This window comes from Pelecanus crispus, chromosome 5 (assembly GCF_030463565.1).
Source record: "Pelecanus crispus isolate bPelCri1 chromosome 5, bPelCri1.pri, whole genome shotgun sequence".
Lineage (NCBI taxonomy): Eukaryota > Metazoa > Chordata > Aves > Pelecaniformes > Pelecanidae > Pelecanus > Pelecanus crispus.
The window spans coordinates 74,542,449-74,563,016 of NC_134647.1; the positions used below are offsets into that span (position 1 = coordinate 74,542,449).

Below are 20,568 nucleotides of genomic sequence, written 5' to 3' on the forward strand. Positions count from 1 at the left end.
ATTGTCTCTCCTCTCTGCTGGGTTGGGGCTTGTGTTACTAAGGGCTGTGACAAATAAACCCTTTTATTTCTCGTCAGTATTTGTGCATGCATTAGGGAGGACAATTACAATATCCTTCAGGCTCTAAGGCAATGAATCTAAACAAAATTTTTCTGCTCCTTATGTGCTGTATTAAAAGATGAAAACTCATCCTTGCATGTAAGGAAAACAGAGTTTCAATGAAGATCTGACCTAGAGACTGGAGAGCACAGTTTTCCTATGAAAGATGTTCTTTCATTAAAAAGACTATTGTAACCTAAACACTTCATGATATATTTTCTTTCCAAGGAACTTTTTCAATCTGACTGAGCATGCTGAAGTCATTATATAGTTACAAGAGATGCTTCTTTGTCCAGGCCAAGTTACTATAGGTTACATTTCTGCAGGAGATTAAAAATGATGTATTAGTAGATGTCCTTCTAAAATACTCTTTTAAATAACATGTATCTGCATCTTCCCAAGCCTGGAAAAACATATACAACAGCAAAGGAAATACAGCAGATAATTCAGGGCAAATAATATATAACCATGAGAACTTTTACCACTGTATTTATTTAAATGAAGGGAAACATGTCAAAATGTGAAAGTTAAGCACTTCAGTTTATTCACATATTTTACATTCAAAGGACCAACAGAAATAATTTTTTTTTCAGGAAAAAAGATTCCTCTTGTGGTTTCCAAAATTTTGACAGAGACATGGAATATACTTAATGAAACATGTCACTTCAGTGCATACAATGAAAGCCTTGTGTATATGGAAAAAAGATAAAAACCAAACAATTTTGATCATTACCAAAAAAAGGATTCCTTTAATATAAATAAAATTCAGAGCAGTGCTTTATTTTAACAGACAACACAACAGTGGGATTTATTAACAACTACATATTTACAGTGCCTCACTGGTAAAAATACTGGGCTTCATCTGAGATCCTAGACACTTCCTGAGAAGGCAATGTGGACTGAGGATTGCTCAGCACTTCACATAAGCTAGGTGCTAAAAGGGTGAAATTAAAGCATACTTTTAAAATAAGTAAGATGGCAAAGGTGGAACTGCTGATGCATTGTGTTTATGCCCTGATCCAGCAAAACATGCACCTCAAGTACTCCCTTTGATTTCAGTAGATCTATGTATGCTCCTAAGGTTAAACACAGGATAAGTGTTTCAAAACCAGGAGCCTCAGAGGAAGACGACTGCTTGACTCAAAGATGCTATGAGTAGAGAAAACTGCTGTAATTACCATTTTACGTGGTATGGAGGCACACGACCTTGAATTTAAATCTGTATTCTTCTGCATGGGTGATTTCTACCACTTTATTTTTAATTTGATCCTACAAGGTCTGGATTCCAAATATCTCTGTCAAGTGACAAACTTGTGAAAGCATCTTCTTCCTACAGCCTCCAAAATCATAGTGCCAGTTTAGCAGATCTCAGCCTTTTTTGGCAATTAAATAAAACAAGAACCAGATCTGTTTTAAAGTATTCACAAAATAATCTTTCACTTATAAAATGGCTGCCCCACCATTCTTGTATCAGATCTGACCTCAGCTCTTTAGATCTAAACAGTTCTTTAAAAGTTATAAAAATAAAGAATTGATTAATATACAAATATATATTTCAGAGTGATAAGAGAATAACATTAAACAAATTCCTTTTTTAATCTACTTTAAATTAAAAGAAATGTTTTCAAAAGTCTGGGCTGAAGCAGATCTTTATCTATTGACTCTAATGGAACCCATTCCCTGCAGATGGCCACATACAACTTAATGTAAGAAGCTCATTACTACAAAAAGACAGTGAACATGTTTCCACTAGCAAAGCAATTAATAAAATCTGCTGTGCCAGTTGTTTTTTGATATCCTGCTTTCAAAAACTGCAGATATTTCTAATAATAGAAACAAAACCTAAATCATGAAAAGTCTTGAGCTTCTTTAGAAATTTGCTTCTTTTCCTGGTCTTCATTATCCGTTTTGCAATAATCCACTTTGTTTTGTATACTGTTTGTACACAGCATAATATCGATGCTCTGTGTGAATGTGCACATATGTACAAAACCAGTCAGTAATTCAATTAAGAGATATGCCTGCTCACTGGGTCATTTCATGCTTTCACAATGCCATATTTTTCTGTAATATCCATAACAATATCATCTAGGTTGCTCCCTTCTTCCACTGAGATGTTCACGCATGTTTTCCTTCCATTTATCTCAAGCAGCCGAAACAGCAAGGGACATTTTTGAACAACCTATAATACTCTTCCTGAATCTGAAATAAAAATATTGAATTCAAATATGAAATGGATTTATTAATAGGTCTATATGTCTTTTAACTCATTTTGTACTGCTCCTGTCACTAGATGCTTTAAGGTGGGACTGCTTTTGACTTTAGGACAGGATGCTGAAGGAAGTATCATCTCAGGACAGTGTGGGTAGCGTGCATGCTGCTGCTAACCACAAAGATCGGAAGTGAGTTTTATTGCACCCATTGAGTTATTTCACTGGGTTAATGGCACTATAACCAGTTCTGCAGTTTTAAAAAATGTTTTTCCACATTTCATACATTGTTTTTAAAACTGGGAGAAAATACGTGAGAAGGTAAGAACGTTCTGTCTCCACTGAAAGCAATAGCAGGATTTCCCCTCTTTTCTCCTCTCCCCCATCAATGGCACAAGGATTTCCTCCCTTGCTCTGATAAAAAGTTTGCACCGTGACTCTGCTTCAGGGCTGGGCACCTGCCTCTGTAGGTACATGTGACTACCCGAGTCACTTCCCACAAGGAATGGGACACTTACCTTCCTAGACAACACGCAAAGAAATATGAAGATGAACATCCCCTGGAATGCGTTGAAGATTGTAAAAAGATACGCAGTAACCACAGATCCCTGTACGACATGGAGGACCCCGAAGATCCAGGTAGCCCCAAGGAGGAACAGGAGAGCAAGAGCGCCTCGGGCACAGGACCTAGACAGGAAGGGAACATTGCGGACAACATGCAGCCACGTGCTCTTTTCCTTCCTTCACCGCTTTGGATGGTGAATGCTGCCTGGGCAACTTTTTTACGGTTGCAAAGGCCTGAGGAGTGCAAATGCATGGGCTGCTCTTTAGGGTGTGCTGTAGCACTGTGGCACAAATTGGCTCACATAATCACTGCAAAAGAGCAAAGGAGTAAAACTGGAGGGCCTTAAAACACTGGCTTCTTTAATCTTCAGATATGCTTTCTCTGGTGTGCTGCAGCACCATATGATTTGATTTAAATCTACTGTTAGTGTAATTCCCCAAGGAAAAACATATGTCTGTTATGAAGCATTCCCCCACTTTTCCACCTCCCCCTTATCCTCCTCAAAAAATAACCCAGAAAAATGTACAGTATGCTCTTAGGTCAGTACATGTGCATGACATCAAAGGGTTCCCAGGCTGCCTCTCAGGTTCACTGCAGAAGACGGTGCCAGCTGTAAAACTAGACTTTCCTTCTTTCATTCTTTCTCTTTTAAAAAAAATTATTTTTGTTTTTAGAACACAAATACTCCCAAATAGTTCCTGGGTCAGCATATTGATGCTTTAATATTATAGGAACTGATTGGCTATGATTTTTTTTTTTTTTTCCAACATGCTGTAGAGCCCTGCGCACAGACTTGAGCAAATTACAGCATGTTGTCTTGGAAATGAAGCCACTGATTACTTTCTTATTCATTCTCAGCCCAGTCATTGCAGGACTTCCTTTGAACAACCAACATTTTTAGCACTGTTCCTCTGAAAATGAATAATTTTCAACTTCATTAAAACCAGCTCACCACATGAAGCTACAAAGGGTGAGGAATAAGAGAAAGTAATCAATCAAACAATTGCTAAATCCTAACTATAAATCTAGTGCAATGCATTGAAACTGCAGGAGTGTTCCTAAGCAACACAAACAGTAAGTTGTTTTCAATGTTCCCTGTAGTACACTTCAGCTTTTCCTGCACAAACGGTTTTCAAGGTCCCTATATATCAGTTTTAAAGAGAGTGAGCTGATGGAAAAATCATAGCAGCATGCAAAGTAAAAATCCTGGAGAGAATCCCTGTACCCCCCAATGCCACAGAAACACAATGTCCTACTGTTGACTTTTTACAAATAACATGAATGGCGTGATTCTCTTATCACCGTATTACTTGTTACTTCAAGGCAAATATTTTGGTCCCAATTCAGGCATAAGTTTTGAAATCTGGTTTGGCTTTCACAGAGGCTGTGGAAGGTACTTAAGCAAAAAAGGGCGATTACTTCTTTAACCTTGCCATCAGGCTTTACCCTCTTTTTGATACAGGCCACTCGTATTCCTCGTACACCTCTCACACAACCCCAGTGTTACTGTACAAAGTATTGCTCAATGGAAATAAAGATTGCAAAATCTACCTCCAAATCTATATGAGGGATAACAGAAAAAAAAAAAAAAATCTTTCTTTTTCTACAAACCTTCCAGAAAATTAAATTGTTATTTTTGAATACTCACTTTCATCTCTGGCTGTATTTAAACTTACAGAAGGTAGACTTTGTATTAAATGGCAAACTTACCTTATATTTTCATAACAACTAACTTCTGGCTTTAACATTGCAGTGTGTCGAAATACTTTATAAATAATCACTCCAAAAGCCAACAAATTAACCTGGGGGGAGTGAAGAAAGGCACTTTTAGTTCAAACCAGGATGCTTTTGAATTTCGGTAACAGTTACACATTTAAATGAAACAAGCCAGATAAAGTTTCTGTGTATATGAAACCTACATAATTCAGTGCTGGGAGGGGAAAAAACCCCACGCTTTTCTGATCCACTTCTATTAAAAAAATATGAGCCCTGTAATAAACACTGATCAAACAGGGCTGTAACTCTACCTTATCTCAACAGTGTCACTACCAACAGTCTGCAAATGTTCATTGATTTTATTGGTAAATCTTTTTGATTTCCTGCTGAGATTTTTTTTCCTCTAAGTAGAGATGTTTAAGAAGAGAAGAAGAAAAGAAAAGACAGGAAAAGAAAGGAAAAGGAAAGAAAGGAAAGGAAAGGGAAATGGAGAAAACCAAAAAAGCCCCTCCCCGCCCCTAGATTTTCTACTGTACTGTATCACATAAATATTGACAAAATGTCTGTCTCTTGTTGCTCAGTAACATTAATAACATCATATGTTCTGAGGTCTTTGGGGTGTGAAAACTTTCAAGTGGCATAAAAAAATCTTTGAGGTTTACACAAAGAATTTTTAAAAAACTAACTTTGGTTGAAAGGCTCCTTGCTGCGTATCCTCTCTTATATTTTATGTTTGTTTCATGGGTGAATAATTTCAGTATGGTTTTTTTTTCCTGCTTTCTTTATAATGGCATCGCTTTATTTCAGTTTGAAACAGAAAAAAGCAACTAAAAGAAGCAGTTTTGCAAATGATGCTCAATTATGGTTCTGAACCTCAGTTTGCTCGGCTAGGCTTCGCTGATCTTTCATTTAAATTTATACTGCATTCCTTTAACAATGTGGATGGGTTTGCTTTCTTGCTTTTTTAAAAAACTCTTATTTTCCTTTGCAGAATTTAACATCAGAATCTATTAAAAATGTTAGTAAATAAACCAAATTTTGGCTGGATGTCATCCAGATACTATTTGTTGATCCTTGGTTGTAATCCCTTGGTTGGTTCCTGTGGGCTTCCAGCTGTAGAATGAATAGAATTAATGTATTCCCCAACTTGTTTCTCCAGAAAGACTGTATGGTTTTCCTCCCTTCTTCTTTTTCTTTAAAAAATATTCCTCCAAAATGAAAACAAAAAGCTGCGGTAGGAGCATAGCATCACTTTAAAAAGAATCACTTTCATTTGTTAACACTTGTTATGTATGTCCTTAAAACATGTTTGTTGTGTCGGGGGCGAGTATGAGATATTAAATGCAGGTTCTGCTTTAATTAGCTGCATGCTCATACTTTAATACAGCATAATGTATTTACAATTTGATAAGACAGGAGATAGAGCTGATTAGCAGTTTAGGGAATTAATCCTAATACCTTGTATTTGCGCTGATCGTGAGAGCTATTCTGAAGCTCCTTACATTTAAAATTGTCATCTATAATATCTCCTAAACCAGCAATTTTTCAAAGTTAATTATAAGTCAGTCAACAGTTGTGGGTAATTATATGCAGACTTACTTTTTATCTTATATTTGTTGGTGAATAATATATCAAATAACTTAGTGCACACACTGTAATCTGCATAACCCACTAACGCACTTATTAATCTGGAAAAGGTAGGGTGAAATGTGATCAAAGTACCACGACAACGGAGAATACATGCTGCTGCTTCTTCAGAAACTGTTATCAAGCTTGCAAGCACAAACCACACGACCAACCTTCCTCTCCGCCGGCCCGTCACCAAGATCACTAATGTCAATGAGAGCCTTCCTGTTGCCATTAATAGGCTCTGTAAGAAGCTCTGTGGGCCAACCCCCTTATCCTTCGGCCACATACACCAGCTGCAGAACTGGAGAGGTTTTGCTGAGCAAGGATGGGGCGGGCAACGGACAGATGTGGGGCCTCGCGGCAGCAGACTCCGTTTCTCTTTTTCCCAGCAGGGTTCCTTTACACAAATGCTATTTACACTGTCCGTTGCACAGGATAATAGGATTTGGCCCTCTGCATTAAAGTAATACCCATTAACTATGATCTTTTCATTCATCAATCCATTCTAATGGGAATAATCTGTACGTATCAGGGGAACGGGAGAGGTTAATGCCGGCTTCTCGGAGTCAGCTGCCAGAACACAATTATTGTACAATACGTCTCAGGTAGCCTCACAGGAGGTAGTGTTACAGGGTAATGAGGGTGAGCTTAACTTCTGAAATACCCGGTCATTTCCAAGATTTATTAAAGTCTTAAGTAGTTTTTTGCCCCATTTTGAAGCATTCCATTAATAAAAAATATCTATAGTAAAGTGCATAGACTGCCTTTACACAATGTTCAGTGTCTCAAAACTTTTTGCTCGGTAGCTTTTAGGCAACGTAGTGTTTTTGGTTTTGTTTTGTTTTGTTTTCAGCCTAAGTTAGAGGCTTCTGGAACTGCATTTTGTTCTTTGGGGGACAAAATAGGTAACCACAAATTAGTTGGAACCATCCTGTGACACAGAAATGCAGCAAAAATTGAGGGAAAAAAATAACATGAACTCATGGGTAAATCCAGGAGAAAAAACCTAGCTAACGTGAATAATGTGTCAAGTGTGGCCTTCAGAGAAAACTGGTAATCCAACAGGTATCCTAAATTTTACATATTCTGCTTCAACCTGATACTCTGCATGTTCTTTGCTATGAACATACTAGTAGCCTCAGCTGTTTCTGGGAAACGTAAAGTAAAAAGTTCACGTTGGACTGAGTAGGGATACTGAGAAGTTGGACTGAGTAGGACTAAAGGGGAAATGGCCTTTATATAACTGATATCCCCAAGGAGCCATACTTATTTCAATAAATGGGATGGGACGTCAAATCACCCAAAATGCCTGGCCAAAGATACAACTACTTAAGGCATTAGAATTTGTATCCAAAACTGAGCTTCAAATGAGCAGAAATGGAGATAGTAGGCTGTAAAAGTCATCCAAAATATAGATAGGCACAAGGAATCCTGGATCCCCAAATCTTCCAGCTGGGACAAACTGAAGGACTTCTGGATGAGAGACACTGAAACATCTAAAAAGGCTTCAGCTGCTACTTATAGGCAAATATTGTGTTTTATACTTACTTTGGTTGTAATCGTGTGTTTTCATTTTTTTAATTAAAGCACAATCTTCAGATCTTGTTGAATAAACCTTCGATGACACTGTAATTAAGGCTGCCTTAAGGTGACAGGCAAGGTGCATGAGAATGAAATGGCAAGCGTAAGGCACGCTGCCTCCGGAGAGGCAGGAAGCCGGAGCAGGGCGAGGCGTGCAGGCGGCTGTGTCACCAAGCTGAGGACGGGCTCCGCACAGACCTGGAGAGGGCCAGCCTGGGGACTGCTGCTGCCGCCGCACACCGGCTCTGGGGACAAGTTACCTGTAGAATGGGCAGAGCTGCTCTGCCGCTTTGGGCAAACCCAAAGCGTGAAACGTTGCGGCATGGCCACAGTTTTATCAAGTGAATAATGACATTACGGTGTGACGCGGTAAGTTCTTCTGCCTTTGTTTTCAGTGTTATTACATGGCTGAGCAGTCAGAGAAACTGCTGCATGTCCTCAGAGGGGCTTCTCAGCAATTGCATTGATTCCAAGCCCAGAACTGAATTATTATTTTCTCTTTATTTATTTAACAAACCACCCCAAAAGGCTATTGGGTGAACAGTGCACTCAGTCCTTGCTATTTCACAAAGGAAACCTCCGACTTTCTCCCTGCAAGCCCACTTCTGTGAGGTGCTGAGCATCCTCAGCCCTCCCTCCCCCCGAGATTCAGTGGGAATCAGGTTTCACTCAGTGCGCTCAGGTGCACTACAGGACTAATTTTAATAATTAATCTATTCCTTTTTTTTTTTTTTAAGTGGTTAATCAAAGATAAGGGCTGATATAGGAACAGCCTCCACTCATAGCATCTTCAGGGAATCATTTCTCTTTAAAGATATTTGTAAAAAGTATTTTTAGCTTTCTTAAATTCTAGAAACGTTGTGGTATATTTATGAGCAAATGGTAGGAAACTTAAAATATATTTACGTGAAACAGATGTTAAATAAGAGAAATTATTAGGATCTCATGAAATCAGGATTTTGCAGATACGTGCAACTACATTTATGTATCTGTGTAACCCAGGATAATCTCCAAGGAGCCACAAATCTGGGCGAGCTAGGTTTTATTGTACACTTGTGACTGAGTTTAAAGGGAGAATGGTAAGTGTTTGGTACATCTCTCTTGGGGAGATCATCTGTGTGAAGGGTCACAAGGATTTAGGTCTTCGGAGTGGCTTCTGGCCTCATTAAACCAACAGCAGAACTCCCGTTAAATGCCGAACTCCCATTGCCTCCAATGTTGTCAAGGCTTTACCTCTACAAATCATAGAGAGTGATAGTCTCATGGGATCCATGGGCAACAGTGGACACTGCTGTGGATTTCACTCTGCAGATTAGCACTTGAATGTATCATGGATGCACACTGTGGTGTAGGGCGGGACAGTGAAATTTTCCTGCAGCTTTGTTTTGGGGATCTCCACGGTACAGTTCCCATGTTCACAGCTGTGATGTTGGTGGGTAAGATAAAGCAGGCATGCAAGGAAGAGTTCAGAGCTGTCTGGAGTGGTACAAGTCCTAGGATCAGATCTGACCTGCAGCCACAACATCGGTCTGGATAATTTCCTCTTATAAAGAAATTGACAGGAGAGAAAAAGCAATTGCAAATTCAAATAAATTTCCTGGTGCTTTCCTAATCATCTTGTCAACAATAAGGAGGTTTTGCCAAAGGAATTAGCCTGGGGAGCTCTGTTCAATCAATCACGTGTGTTTTCGGATAGGGTGGAAAAAACTGTGTGTGGCGTTAACCTACCTCCACCTAGAGCTGGATGGCTCTGTAAATCCATTTGCAGATTCATCCCTCCCTCTGTCTTAATACTACCATGGCTGACTGAACAGAGTGCTTCTGCATAGGCTTCTGTACTGAAGGAAAACTGCCCAACAGTGGGCATGGGTAGTGCAAGATACTGCTGCTTTGGCTTCTACTCCCAGCAGCTCTGGGACCACCGCAGCAGAATTTCACCCATCCACAATTTGTAGAAGAAAATAATGGAGTTGTATACATATCAAATCATAATAATATTTACTTGGTTCTTTTCCCTAAGATGAGGATCCAGAACAGCACTGAGAAACAATCTCATCTATTGTCTAAGAAAATTACAAACTTCCCTGCTGATTACTAACTGTATTTTGCAAACTAAATAATAATATAAAAATGAGCACACAGGTCCTAAAATGCTAAATGTTCCAAGCTGTTGGAGTTCTGCTAATAGCACATTGCTTATCAACTGCTATATTTAAAATAGGTCCTTAATTCCACTGTTAAATGTAGGTATTTTACGTACTGGAAGAGTAACATAATGTTCTATCCTCAAATAAATAGGATGTTAGTGCTTCACACTGCATGAAACACTCTCTGTGTAGGTACAGAATGATGGTTATTTTTAGTTGAGCACTGAAAGGTATGAAATACACAAAATTTAATAAAGCATGCAAAACATCTGCCTGCAAATACAAATATTTGCACTCATGTTGAAGAGTTGTAGTTTCTTTCATAATTAATTACAATTAAATTGTGAGATACTGAATGAAGTGATACATCATCATTTTGCCCCATCAAGGTAGCTGACAGCTGTCAAATTTGGCAGTTAAGAAATCTTTTTTCCTTCCTCCCCCCTTCCCTTTTTTTAAGCAAGACAAAAGAGCACTTGAAAGCTCAGAGGGAAATGGTCCATCCTTCGTGGCGGTAGCTCAGTTAGCACCTGGACGTCTAGTGAAATAAAATAGATCGGGACAAGAGGCATTCAAGAAAATTTTGTCCAATTTTTTTGATTGAAAAATGTCAGTTCATTAGCACTAAAAGACATTTACTGTTTTAGACTATACTTTCAGCAGGAAAGGCTTCCTGACTAGGATGGCTTTTCTGATTAAAACCAGAAAGGACACTCCTGAGCAATGAAAATCCCTGTGGACAAGGCATTTATCCAGGATGTTGGAGACCCAGGCACAATTTTCTGTTATACTTAATATTCAGACTAGGCTATGACCCTTAGTTTCTCCAGCCTCTGTACCAGCTATTCACTGCTATTGCTCCGTCAGCCCTGCTGGATCTATTCCACGCCATATAAATAATCAAATATTCACTGGAGCAGGGAGACCTGGATCTCCCTCATCCCTCAGTTCCTCATCCAGGACTATCTAAAGATAGTTCTTTTTTTTTTTAAACAGTGGAGTAACTATTTAATATGAGACTGAGTTTTTGGGGCTATTTCCGATACCCATATATTTATAGAATGAAAAAGGAATTGGTAAATTCATATATGATATCCTTGTGTAAAAGATACACTCCAGCCTTTCAAAAGTTATTAAAACACTTTAAATACCAGCCTTTTAAGGCTCTCTAGTGTTACAAAGAAGAGAAGGTATAAGAAAGAGGCAGCTAATTCTAAAGATTCATACATACTAGTTCTGATTCAGTCTGAGCACTTTACATTCAAACTTCAAAAACGAACCCTCCAAATCATTCCCTTTTCCTTTCTTAGTCTCTGTCTCAATAATTGATGAAACCATCTATATGCTGATGTCAGATCTCACAAAAAAGAATGAGAAAATTTCTCCTGCTGCTCTCTTAGGCATATACTTGAATTTTTTACATATATCATATTGAATTTGGCTCTTTCAAAAAATGTCTGAAGTTCAGAGCAGCTGTATCTGTATCAGTCTTTACAACGACCCTCATTATGAGTGTTTGAATTAATGAGCTTGTGATGGTCTGAATTCTGCCACAGAGAGCAATACATTTCTGTCGCTCTGGCTGTATGGCTAATGGCTGGGTAAAATGACAACATTCAGTGGGTCATCGTTATTTCAGTCAGGGGAGAATGGAATTAAGCTATTAACAATACAACAGTTTAAGCTTCAAAATGAAAATGTATGCCATATTAATTGCATAAAATTGGACACAAGCTGGCAGTCAAACAGTCTGGGTTTGTCTCCTGACTGATTTATCTCATCATCATGTCCCCAGTGAATATACCTTCTCGATGCTTCAGGTATACACCAGCAGCCTTTTCTGGGAGTAGAAAATGTAAGAAAAAACCCCCAAAACCTCCTTTAGGCTATGTTTTCGGGAAATATTTTCAATAATGTAGGATTAGAATGTTATGATTCTAAGATTTTAATAATTTCACTTGTTTTAAAAATTAAAAGTTAGCTAAATGATTTTATTTCAAACCCTGTCTCAGGAAAGACATAGTTTTCACATAGGGTTGCTTTTTATATATAAATACTTCAAAGTTGTTCTTTTACGTACCTCAAGCTGTAGATTTAGACTCAATTAAATGTTTCCTTTATATTTTTAGAACACTTTTAGCAAACTGTAAGTAAATAAATAAATAGGGTTTCTATATTTTTCATCAGAGTAAACAGCTTCTCAGACTTCTGGATGCAATATTGTTTCGTATTGGATTGCGATGTTAAACACATACTGACCTAAATATTTTTATTTAACCTCAGTTCTGCAGCCAGGGGCAGGAGGGAAGAACCAATGGAGCTTTATCTGTCTTTAGCCATAAACGTTATCTGAGCCAGATCCAGTAGTAGGACTGGGGCCTATCTTGCTTGCAGTATAAGTATATATAGTAATTAATTACTAGATTTACTCTTCTTTTCCAAGAAACTTTTGAGAAAGTGTATTTATGTGGGAGTTAGTAATAACATAAATCAGGGTGTTTAATGAACGGATTCCAGGCACACCAAAGACTTCAGGCTACATGTTACACCTCTCCTACAGTTTCTTTGCATAAATGCAAACCTGTCTTAGGCTGCATTTAGAGCCTTGTGCAGGAGCCCTGCAGAAGTATTTTTACCTGGCAAAGAAGAGTGAAGTAGTTGTATATTATCTTTTAGCACAACTAGCTTCAGTGAATGGATGAGCTACCAGGAGGGAGGCAGCATCAGGAGCATGACTGAGATGTCGAATCTGACAACAGGCTATATTTGCCATTTTGGAGGTGTGAATAGTTGGCAGAAACCTGTGCATGCCTTCTACAGTTTGCCAAATCCTCTAAAGGATTTGGACCTTTGCTTTTTAGAAATATTCATGATTCTGCTGTGGATGTGGTCACAAAATCCTATGCTGTATCTTACGATCTTACTCAAAGCCACAAAAACTTGATTTCCACAAGTGAGATTTCCAGACAGAGTATTCCCATGCAATTACTACTGTGAATTTAAATTTGCTTCTCTAAATGCCTGCAAGTGATGAATCAAAGGAGCAGTAGAATAGTGGATGAAAATGCGATTTGAGTGAGAAAATATGTAGTGTGGATGTAATCATTATGTAATTACTAAGAAAGTTCAAAAGACATCATCAGTCTATGTTAACTATCTAAAGCAAACCTATGGTGTCCTTTCAATGAACAACTTAAGGTAAGCATATGTGTTTATAGTAATTGTGCTTACAGCAAGACAATGTAAAGGATCACCAAGAACATATTAAACAATTAAAAAAAAAAAAAAAAAAAAAAAGACTCGTTCAGACAGTTGTATGGCTTTCCTGGGGGGAAAAAATAAAAAATCCAAACCAAAACACTGAGGCTTAATATACATGGATCCATTAATATAATGGGTACAGTTTATCTTGCTGGAAAAGAAGAAGGATGCCTGGGACGTTGACCTGCAGCAAGCTGTGGGACGTTTCAGGAAGCCTGCACAGCCAGCTGGCGCCTGTGTGTGCTCTTCCCCTTCCCCTTGGCATCCACCTGTACTCCCTCACCTGCTATTTCTGCTTGCTTCACTCTTGACAACAGAGAACACACGTGGCTTTTCAAGTCTAATGTCCTTTCAGTGAACCTGAGGGAGAACTTCTTCACATGCTTTTTCTTATAACAGTACTAGCTAAGTTGATTTTTTTAAAAAAACCTTTTACATGGCACATCCTTCAAGGATCTTTGAGTCTTACGTGATGAGCTTGTTCCTACATAACAACATAAGAGCAAGTATTTTTCATATTGTAGGCTAATGGCCACAACCTCTTTTTCCAAGTATTTCTGGTGTCTTTAGAACAGGGGCTTTAATGACAGAGGGAAGGAAGGAAAAACCTTAATTTCACATGAAAGCCCTGGTCTTGCTGAGAAACTGCATCCATTGGGCATGGCAGTATGGAGCTGTGGCTTGGAGAATAAAGCTGGTCCTGTCCACTGCAGCCACAGAGGGGCTAATGAAAAGGGAACTATTATTCTTTCATAAAGAATAATAAAGCCATTGCTAGTCCCTGGAGGAAATTTATTTCCACTAAAAAGGCAGACTGAGGAACAAGAGTAGATATAAAAAAATGCTTAAAACAGCTGGTTTTCTGAAAAATGTACAGTAAATGGTACAGAGTATACTTTTCTCATCTATCTAAGAAACATAACCAGGCATTTATCACAAACAACCCTTTGGAAAATAACCCCACAGAATTTTCCAAAGCATAAATATTCACTAAAAAATGTGAGATGATGGTATGGTTTGTTGTGATGAAGGTCAGAGGTCAAACAACTTTTTTGATAGTAATCCTCAGAATATCAAGAAATATCAAAAGTAATGAACATGAGCTGCTCACTGAAGAACAGGAATAACAATGTAAAGAAGCTTGTAGAGGCAGTGTACCTGATTACACCAGTGTGGTGTGATTGACCTCAGAGGGGCTGCTTTTACTTTTTTTTTTTTCCTTTTCTTTTTTATGGAAGAAATGGACTGTCAGATCATGCTCAATATTGAAGTCTGGAAAAACATAAAACTTCAAACTCTTTGAATATCTACTTTTCTACAAGAAAGATGTTCAGCTTGAATGGCCTAGATTGAGTATTAAGTACATGAAATTTGTGAGTATATGAGAAAACAGCAGAGTAATGGATTTGCCAGGAAATTTTTCTGCATTGATTGCAGCAGTATTACTAATCCTGAATCAACCTAAATGTACAGAACTGAATAAGTATTAGAGCTGTCCAATAAGATTTGATGAATGAACTATTCCATTAATTTTACTTTTTTGTTGAATAAATTATTTGACAAAAAATGGTAAAATTCATCAAATAAATTATCTGATGAATATATTTTTTAAGTAATCGACTAGCTCTAATGAATATGCAGGCAGTTCCTTAATGAAAAGCATTACTCTACTGGTAGCCTGCTTTCATCACTCATATGTCACTTTTTTGTATTTTGCAACTGCAATCTGTATATTTTTTTCATTTACCCATTCATTTATACATGGGAAGTTGAAAACAGTATGCTTAATCAATCACTGCAATTCTTAGAATATTTTTGCTTTACAGTTGATTATTCATTATATTTATTACATACAGGAATGCTTAATTAAAAGGACTTGGCTTTTCTGAAGACACCTCTCCTAAGAACTATTCTTGGCTTGTATGTTCCAAGTCAAGTTTACAAAAATGCTCTGAAAATTGCAGGGTCCATTTATAAGCCATTTTTGTAGTTGCAAACACTACAATTACAAATTGTTTCAAGAAACCAGAGCTTGAAGCCAAGCCAGACACCTTCAAGGTCCCTGAAAACACACATTAGAGGAGTACAACAAGGAAGAGCATACAGGAGCCATCTCCTCACTGCACAGTGTTAGGATGTTTGGATAAAAGCCACAGAGAGGATTATTTGGATGAAGTTCAATTTTGGAAATGTTCCAACCTCAAAGAGCAAGTCTGTATTTTGTTATTGCAGAGGTGATCTCAACAAAAGATACTGATAGATTTATACTGTTAAACAGCAAATTGCACCTGTTAATGTTACAACCTGTCACACTTCTGAGTCCCAGTTCCTCACAGAGGTATGCCAATTTATTGTGGCAGTGACAGTGGGTACAATAGTCAAGCCTGCATGACTCTGTCAATACCGTAAAGGTGCAAATCATGCTATCATGGGTGACTTTGAACTTGCTGCACGAAGCTCAACTGAACAGATTTAATGGGAGAAGGTTGTGGGAGAGAGGTGTATTAGAAGGGTTGTCTATTGCTGCACTTGCAGTAGCAGTGCTTCTCTTCCAAATCTTCCTTTTAATGGCTTGTAGACTTCCATAAGTACAGTATTAATAGTCTTTGCCCAACACTTCCAAACGATGTCATTTCTGCTGCCAGCTGGACAACTAATATATAGCTGTCCCTCACAATAGGTGTAAGTGGAGGGACTTATCCTGCGTCCACAGAGGTTAGAAGATGAAGTTTCCACAAACGTCAGTGATGCTGAATAAAGCCCTTACATAGGTCTGCTCCCACTCAACATAGAGAGAGCTGTCGTGCCTGCGGTAGGGAAAGCCACATAGAAGTCTTCCACAGTGGGAAGGAGTTTGTTCTTGCCTGACATTATGTGTTCATCAAAACTGCAGCCGCATTACCCTGCAGACAAATAGTTATTTCCATTCTACACAGTTCCTATTACAGGGAGATTATTATTGTAAGAGTGTATTACAGAAGAAAAGAAAATGTTCTGGGGATTTTTTTTTTTTCATTTTCATACCTTTTATCTCTGGAGCTTATATTTGTATTTGCCTCAATCAGGCATGGGTTGTGGTGTGTGTGAATGTTTGTCCCTTAAAGCTTGTGATAAACTCACTTTTCTATTAAAAAGTTTAAATACTTGTTATAAATAATTTCTCCATATTTGTATGCTTTGATCTAATCTACTGCGTAGTTTTAGCTAAAATGGTTGTGGTTCTAAAGATTACAAGTATTAGGAGGAAGAAATAAGTTGTAGAAATTATCTTCAGCTTGCAGCTTGCTTTACAAAGGTTTAAAGTGCCCTTTCTTTCCTAACTCCATCTAAAGAGCTTCTGACCCACTCTTTTTCATGTACAGTCACCAATCTAATAATAATAATAATAATAATTTTTAGATGGGATCAATAAGGCCATTGCTTTACACTTAAGAATTCTAACAGAACTTTAATATTAATAAGCAAACACCTTCAGAAGTAGAGTTACTGCTTAGGCATTCAGAGAACTTAGTCTGTACTCCTGATAAACACTTGAGCTCCCTGTGCTTTACCATTACTGCAGATTTAAAGCCCAAGGATGTGTTTGAAATAACGTGTTGAAAATCCATTGGTACAGAACCGGTTCTGTTCTTCATTATTTATGTGCTGTCTCAAAGGCTTATTACGGTACAATCCAAATCACAAATCTCCTGGGCCCCCATTCACAGAAACTGAAATCACCATTTGGGTACCTGGGCATTTGTGCTGACAGTGAGTTTAATGTTGTTGTGCAAGAATCAGATTTGTAGTGGGCAGTTCTCGAGAGGTTTGGTATCCAAACTCTCCAGGCTATCTTGGAAAACCTGCAAAATCAGTGCTATTAGTAGACGCAGCTCAGGATTAAAAGTAAGCTTGAAGCTGCCAGATTTTGCAGCTTTCTATGTAAGGGTTGCAGTGCTCTAGCTGGTTACCCCAGAACAAAAATAACATTTCCTTTTCAGAGTCCTTAATTAGTAATTTTTTTTTTATTTATTTAGCTGTGGGCAGAATGGGAATCTTGGAAAGAGATCAGCTTCTGTAATTAAACAGACTTCCTGAGTGCCACTACTTTGGAAAGAGTTTAATCTTTGTTACAGTGGTGCCCATGCAGTATGCTGAACAGGAAGACTGGACAATGGAAGCAGAATTAGCACCACCAACGTGCCTTCCACAGAGCAGACATCTAACATCAACTTCATCTTCTGAAGTTAGTACCTGTTTTCATAAAGTTTTCCGTATTTTCCTTAAACAATAACCTGTATAGGGCATGTGCAAATTATCTAGCTCCCTGCACTCTTTGAAAACATCCCTTTTGCAGTTCAGGCTTCAATTTGCTATCACCCCATCAAAAGAAGCTGTCCAAATGCTCAAAAAAAACCAAAAAAATCACACAGCAGATGAAGCAGCTTACTGAAAGCAGGCTGCCTTTCCTCCCTGGTCTAGCAGAGCATGATTATGAAGAGACAATAATAGAGGTATGCGAATACTGTGAAAACAAGTTATCGTAAAATACTTCCATAAGACAAACAAAACCAGCAAAACAACCACAGTACTATTTGCTGGCCAGCTACAGCTCCTTGTGCAGCTTCACTTAGGCAAAGGAGTGGGAGAAAATAAAGAAACTGTCTGGCTGTTATCCTCATCAATAGGAGGACTGCGTTTGTGCGTAGGGCCTGTATCAACTTCTACCCCCTCCCCTGTTTCTTTTAATTTGCAGGGATTGCTGGAAGATCTGGAGTGCTCAAAGAACAGCTATGGGCCTCAGAGCCCAGCTTGCAGGATTTGCCTCTGCAGCCAGCTAGACGGATGTCAAGGCCACTGCAGTCCTGCTCTGCCTCTGTACTGTGTACCTAAGATCCCGCATCAGGAACAGCTCAGCTGGAGCTGAAAACAAGGTTACAGATGCATAAATTTGGGGCATTTTGTATATTTTGATAATGCAGTTTTCCTGTACTAACTGTGCCCTGATACATCACTGCCCATAAATCTTTACCTGAAGGCAGATGAGGAACAGGAATGAGCAACAACAAAAAAAATCCCAACCCTGCTGCCTTCATGGAAGAAAGAGATAAAGTCCAAAGAGGAAACAGGAAATTGTCAACTTAAACCTAAGAATTTTAAGAATTTCCTAGCGAAGGATGGTCTCTCCCCATGATTTTGTTTTACCATAGTAACCTGTCGGCTATCAGGGCCACCTGACCCCAGAATCACTGAGCCAAGGGAGGCTACGGTGCCTTGCCTCTCTCAAAGTCTGCTGTGCTCACCAGGAGTTTGAGGTGGGGAGCCATCACCCTGCAGTTGCATCCGGCATGTTGCTCCCAGCCTATCCCCAATCTACAGTAGGAATTTGGGGTGGAATTTGCCCAGCATTATACCTGCTACTTCAATTCAGCTTTGAAATGGCTAATGCATTGAAATAAAACTGGTTTTACTATCATCTTGTGTGTGTTAGGCACTGCCACTTCATCCTTTTCACAAATCCTCACATTTATCACCAAACAGCTTAAAAAGCAACAAAGGGTTATAACTGACTTGACCATAGATGTCGTGAGGCGTCACCATTATACCTTCTCCTCCTGTTGGCTCCAGCTATTGCCAGATCACTGTCAACTCAGTCATATACAATAATGCCCCATTACAGTTGGAATGGTTTGTTAAACTTTATAGCACTTAGAAATGCTCCTGAGGCACCAAAAATGTCTTGATTCAGAATTGAACATATAATACCTGCTAAATTTGCAGGTTTGAAACCACTTCCAATAAGAATTAAAAAGGCCCTCTTCACAGCTGAAATAGGGCTATCAATACTTGACTTGTCTGCCCATGTGAAATAGCGGGTTCTTTTCTCTGACGTCGCAATTTAGTTTAAAATAGCTTTGATGATGACAGGGTACACGCGAGTGATAAAACCATAAAGATGACAGTCTAATCTTACAAAGATGACCGATCACTGATAAGAGATTAAGTCACACAACATTTGAAAAACCAGATTATCTGTCTGCTAAGATAGTGTCTGTGTACACCCCCTGCCGAGCCATGCTGAGATGCCAACATATACAAAGTTGCTACTTCTTAAAAACCAGAAATGCTTCACAGAATTTCTCAAACCATTGGGTTAAAAGAAAGAAAGCAAGTAAGACAAAAAGCTCTGATCTTATATTGAGCTTTTTTTGTCAAACATTCATTTTTCAGGCTGGTAAAGTATTTAAATGTACAGCATATAAATAATTTAGAGACACTATAAAAAGGTCTAAATTAGCCAATTCTGCCCTATAATTAGCACTCACAGCTATGCTGGCAATGGGTGGGTGATTATTAAACACCTTTTATTATCGGTTTTATGTACTACAATAAAAAAATGAAAATTATACTTACAAGAATTATTAGACATGCTGGTCCTATAAAACTCCATATAAAGTTATTCTTTGTGCTGAGCCAACATCTGAAAAGTAAAGAGCAGAAAATGCCTTGAAATGTGCTATTGCATCCTTATGTGTGTTGATTAGGACACAGAAACAGTGACTTACACTTCTGTGGTGCCATAGTACTTGTATCCCAGTGCAGCGGAGATTCCAACGACCACGGCTGGACTGACGTAGCCAAAGACATAGAAATTCTTGTGCAAGAAACCCTTGTTGTAGATGACTCCCACAACTATAAGGTAGAGGTGAATACCTTCAATGCACATCCATGCAAAAGCAGCTAGAAGGAAATAATGGAGTAATCCAGCAGTAATTGAACAGAAGAGCTAGAAATTCAATCAGAGAAAGCAAGAGTCATAATTCTATTAATATGTCTCTGTTAATATAACAGCATATGCATAGCAACCTAGTGACTCTAAAGTGGTGGTCCAGCAGCGCAGATGTAATGCTGATTGACAAGAACTTGGCCTACACCCATGAGCACACTTGTTCATTAGCATTTTCTGTAGCAACTGGTAAAATAAACAGACTACATTTAACTTTTAAGATTGGTGCCCGTCTTCCCAGGAAGACTGTATAAACAAATTGACAAGGTTGATGTCATAGTTACAACTAAGTAGTCTATATGCTTTCCTGATCTAGACAAAGTTCATCTTTATGATTTTGATAACAATGTAATTAGGCATCACAAGAAATTATTTCCAAAATAACTTTTGTTACTACAAAATGTTTGTAAAATGATATTTCTCAATCAATCAACACTGGAGTGCTACCTCAGGGATAGCAGCTCATGTTTTTTCAAGTAATTTTAAATCCTATTCAGCTACTTATAGTAAGGGTATTTTGATAATTTATGTATAATTTAATTTCCCAAAACTAGTCTGAGATGCAAAAATCAACAGCCCAACTTGTACGAAAAG

The 20,568-nt window shown here is 38.3% G+C and overlaps 1 protein-coding gene across 1 annotated transcript in view; it reads right to left on the minus strand.

Annotated features, from left to right (window-relative positions):
• Positions 1-2,238: 2,238 nt before the first annotated feature.
• Positions 2,239-20,568, minus strand: part of ADGRL4 (adhesion G protein-coupled receptor L4) — a 75,382-nt gene continuing 57,052 nt past the window's right edge. Inside the window, exons 13-17 of the mRNA XM_009486657.2 lie at positions 19,754-19,974; positions 19,602-19,668; positions 4,585-4,676; positions 2,828-2,996; positions 2,239-2,301 (exon numbers count right to left, since the gene is read on the minus strand). Of these exons, the coding sequence (XP_009484932.2) occupies positions 2,239-2,301; positions 2,828-2,996; positions 4,585-4,676; positions 19,602-19,668; positions 19,754-19,974 (612 nt within the window). The remainder of the gene's footprint in view (positions 2,302-2,827; positions 2,997-4,584; positions 4,677-19,601; positions 19,669-19,753; positions 19,975-20,568) is intronic.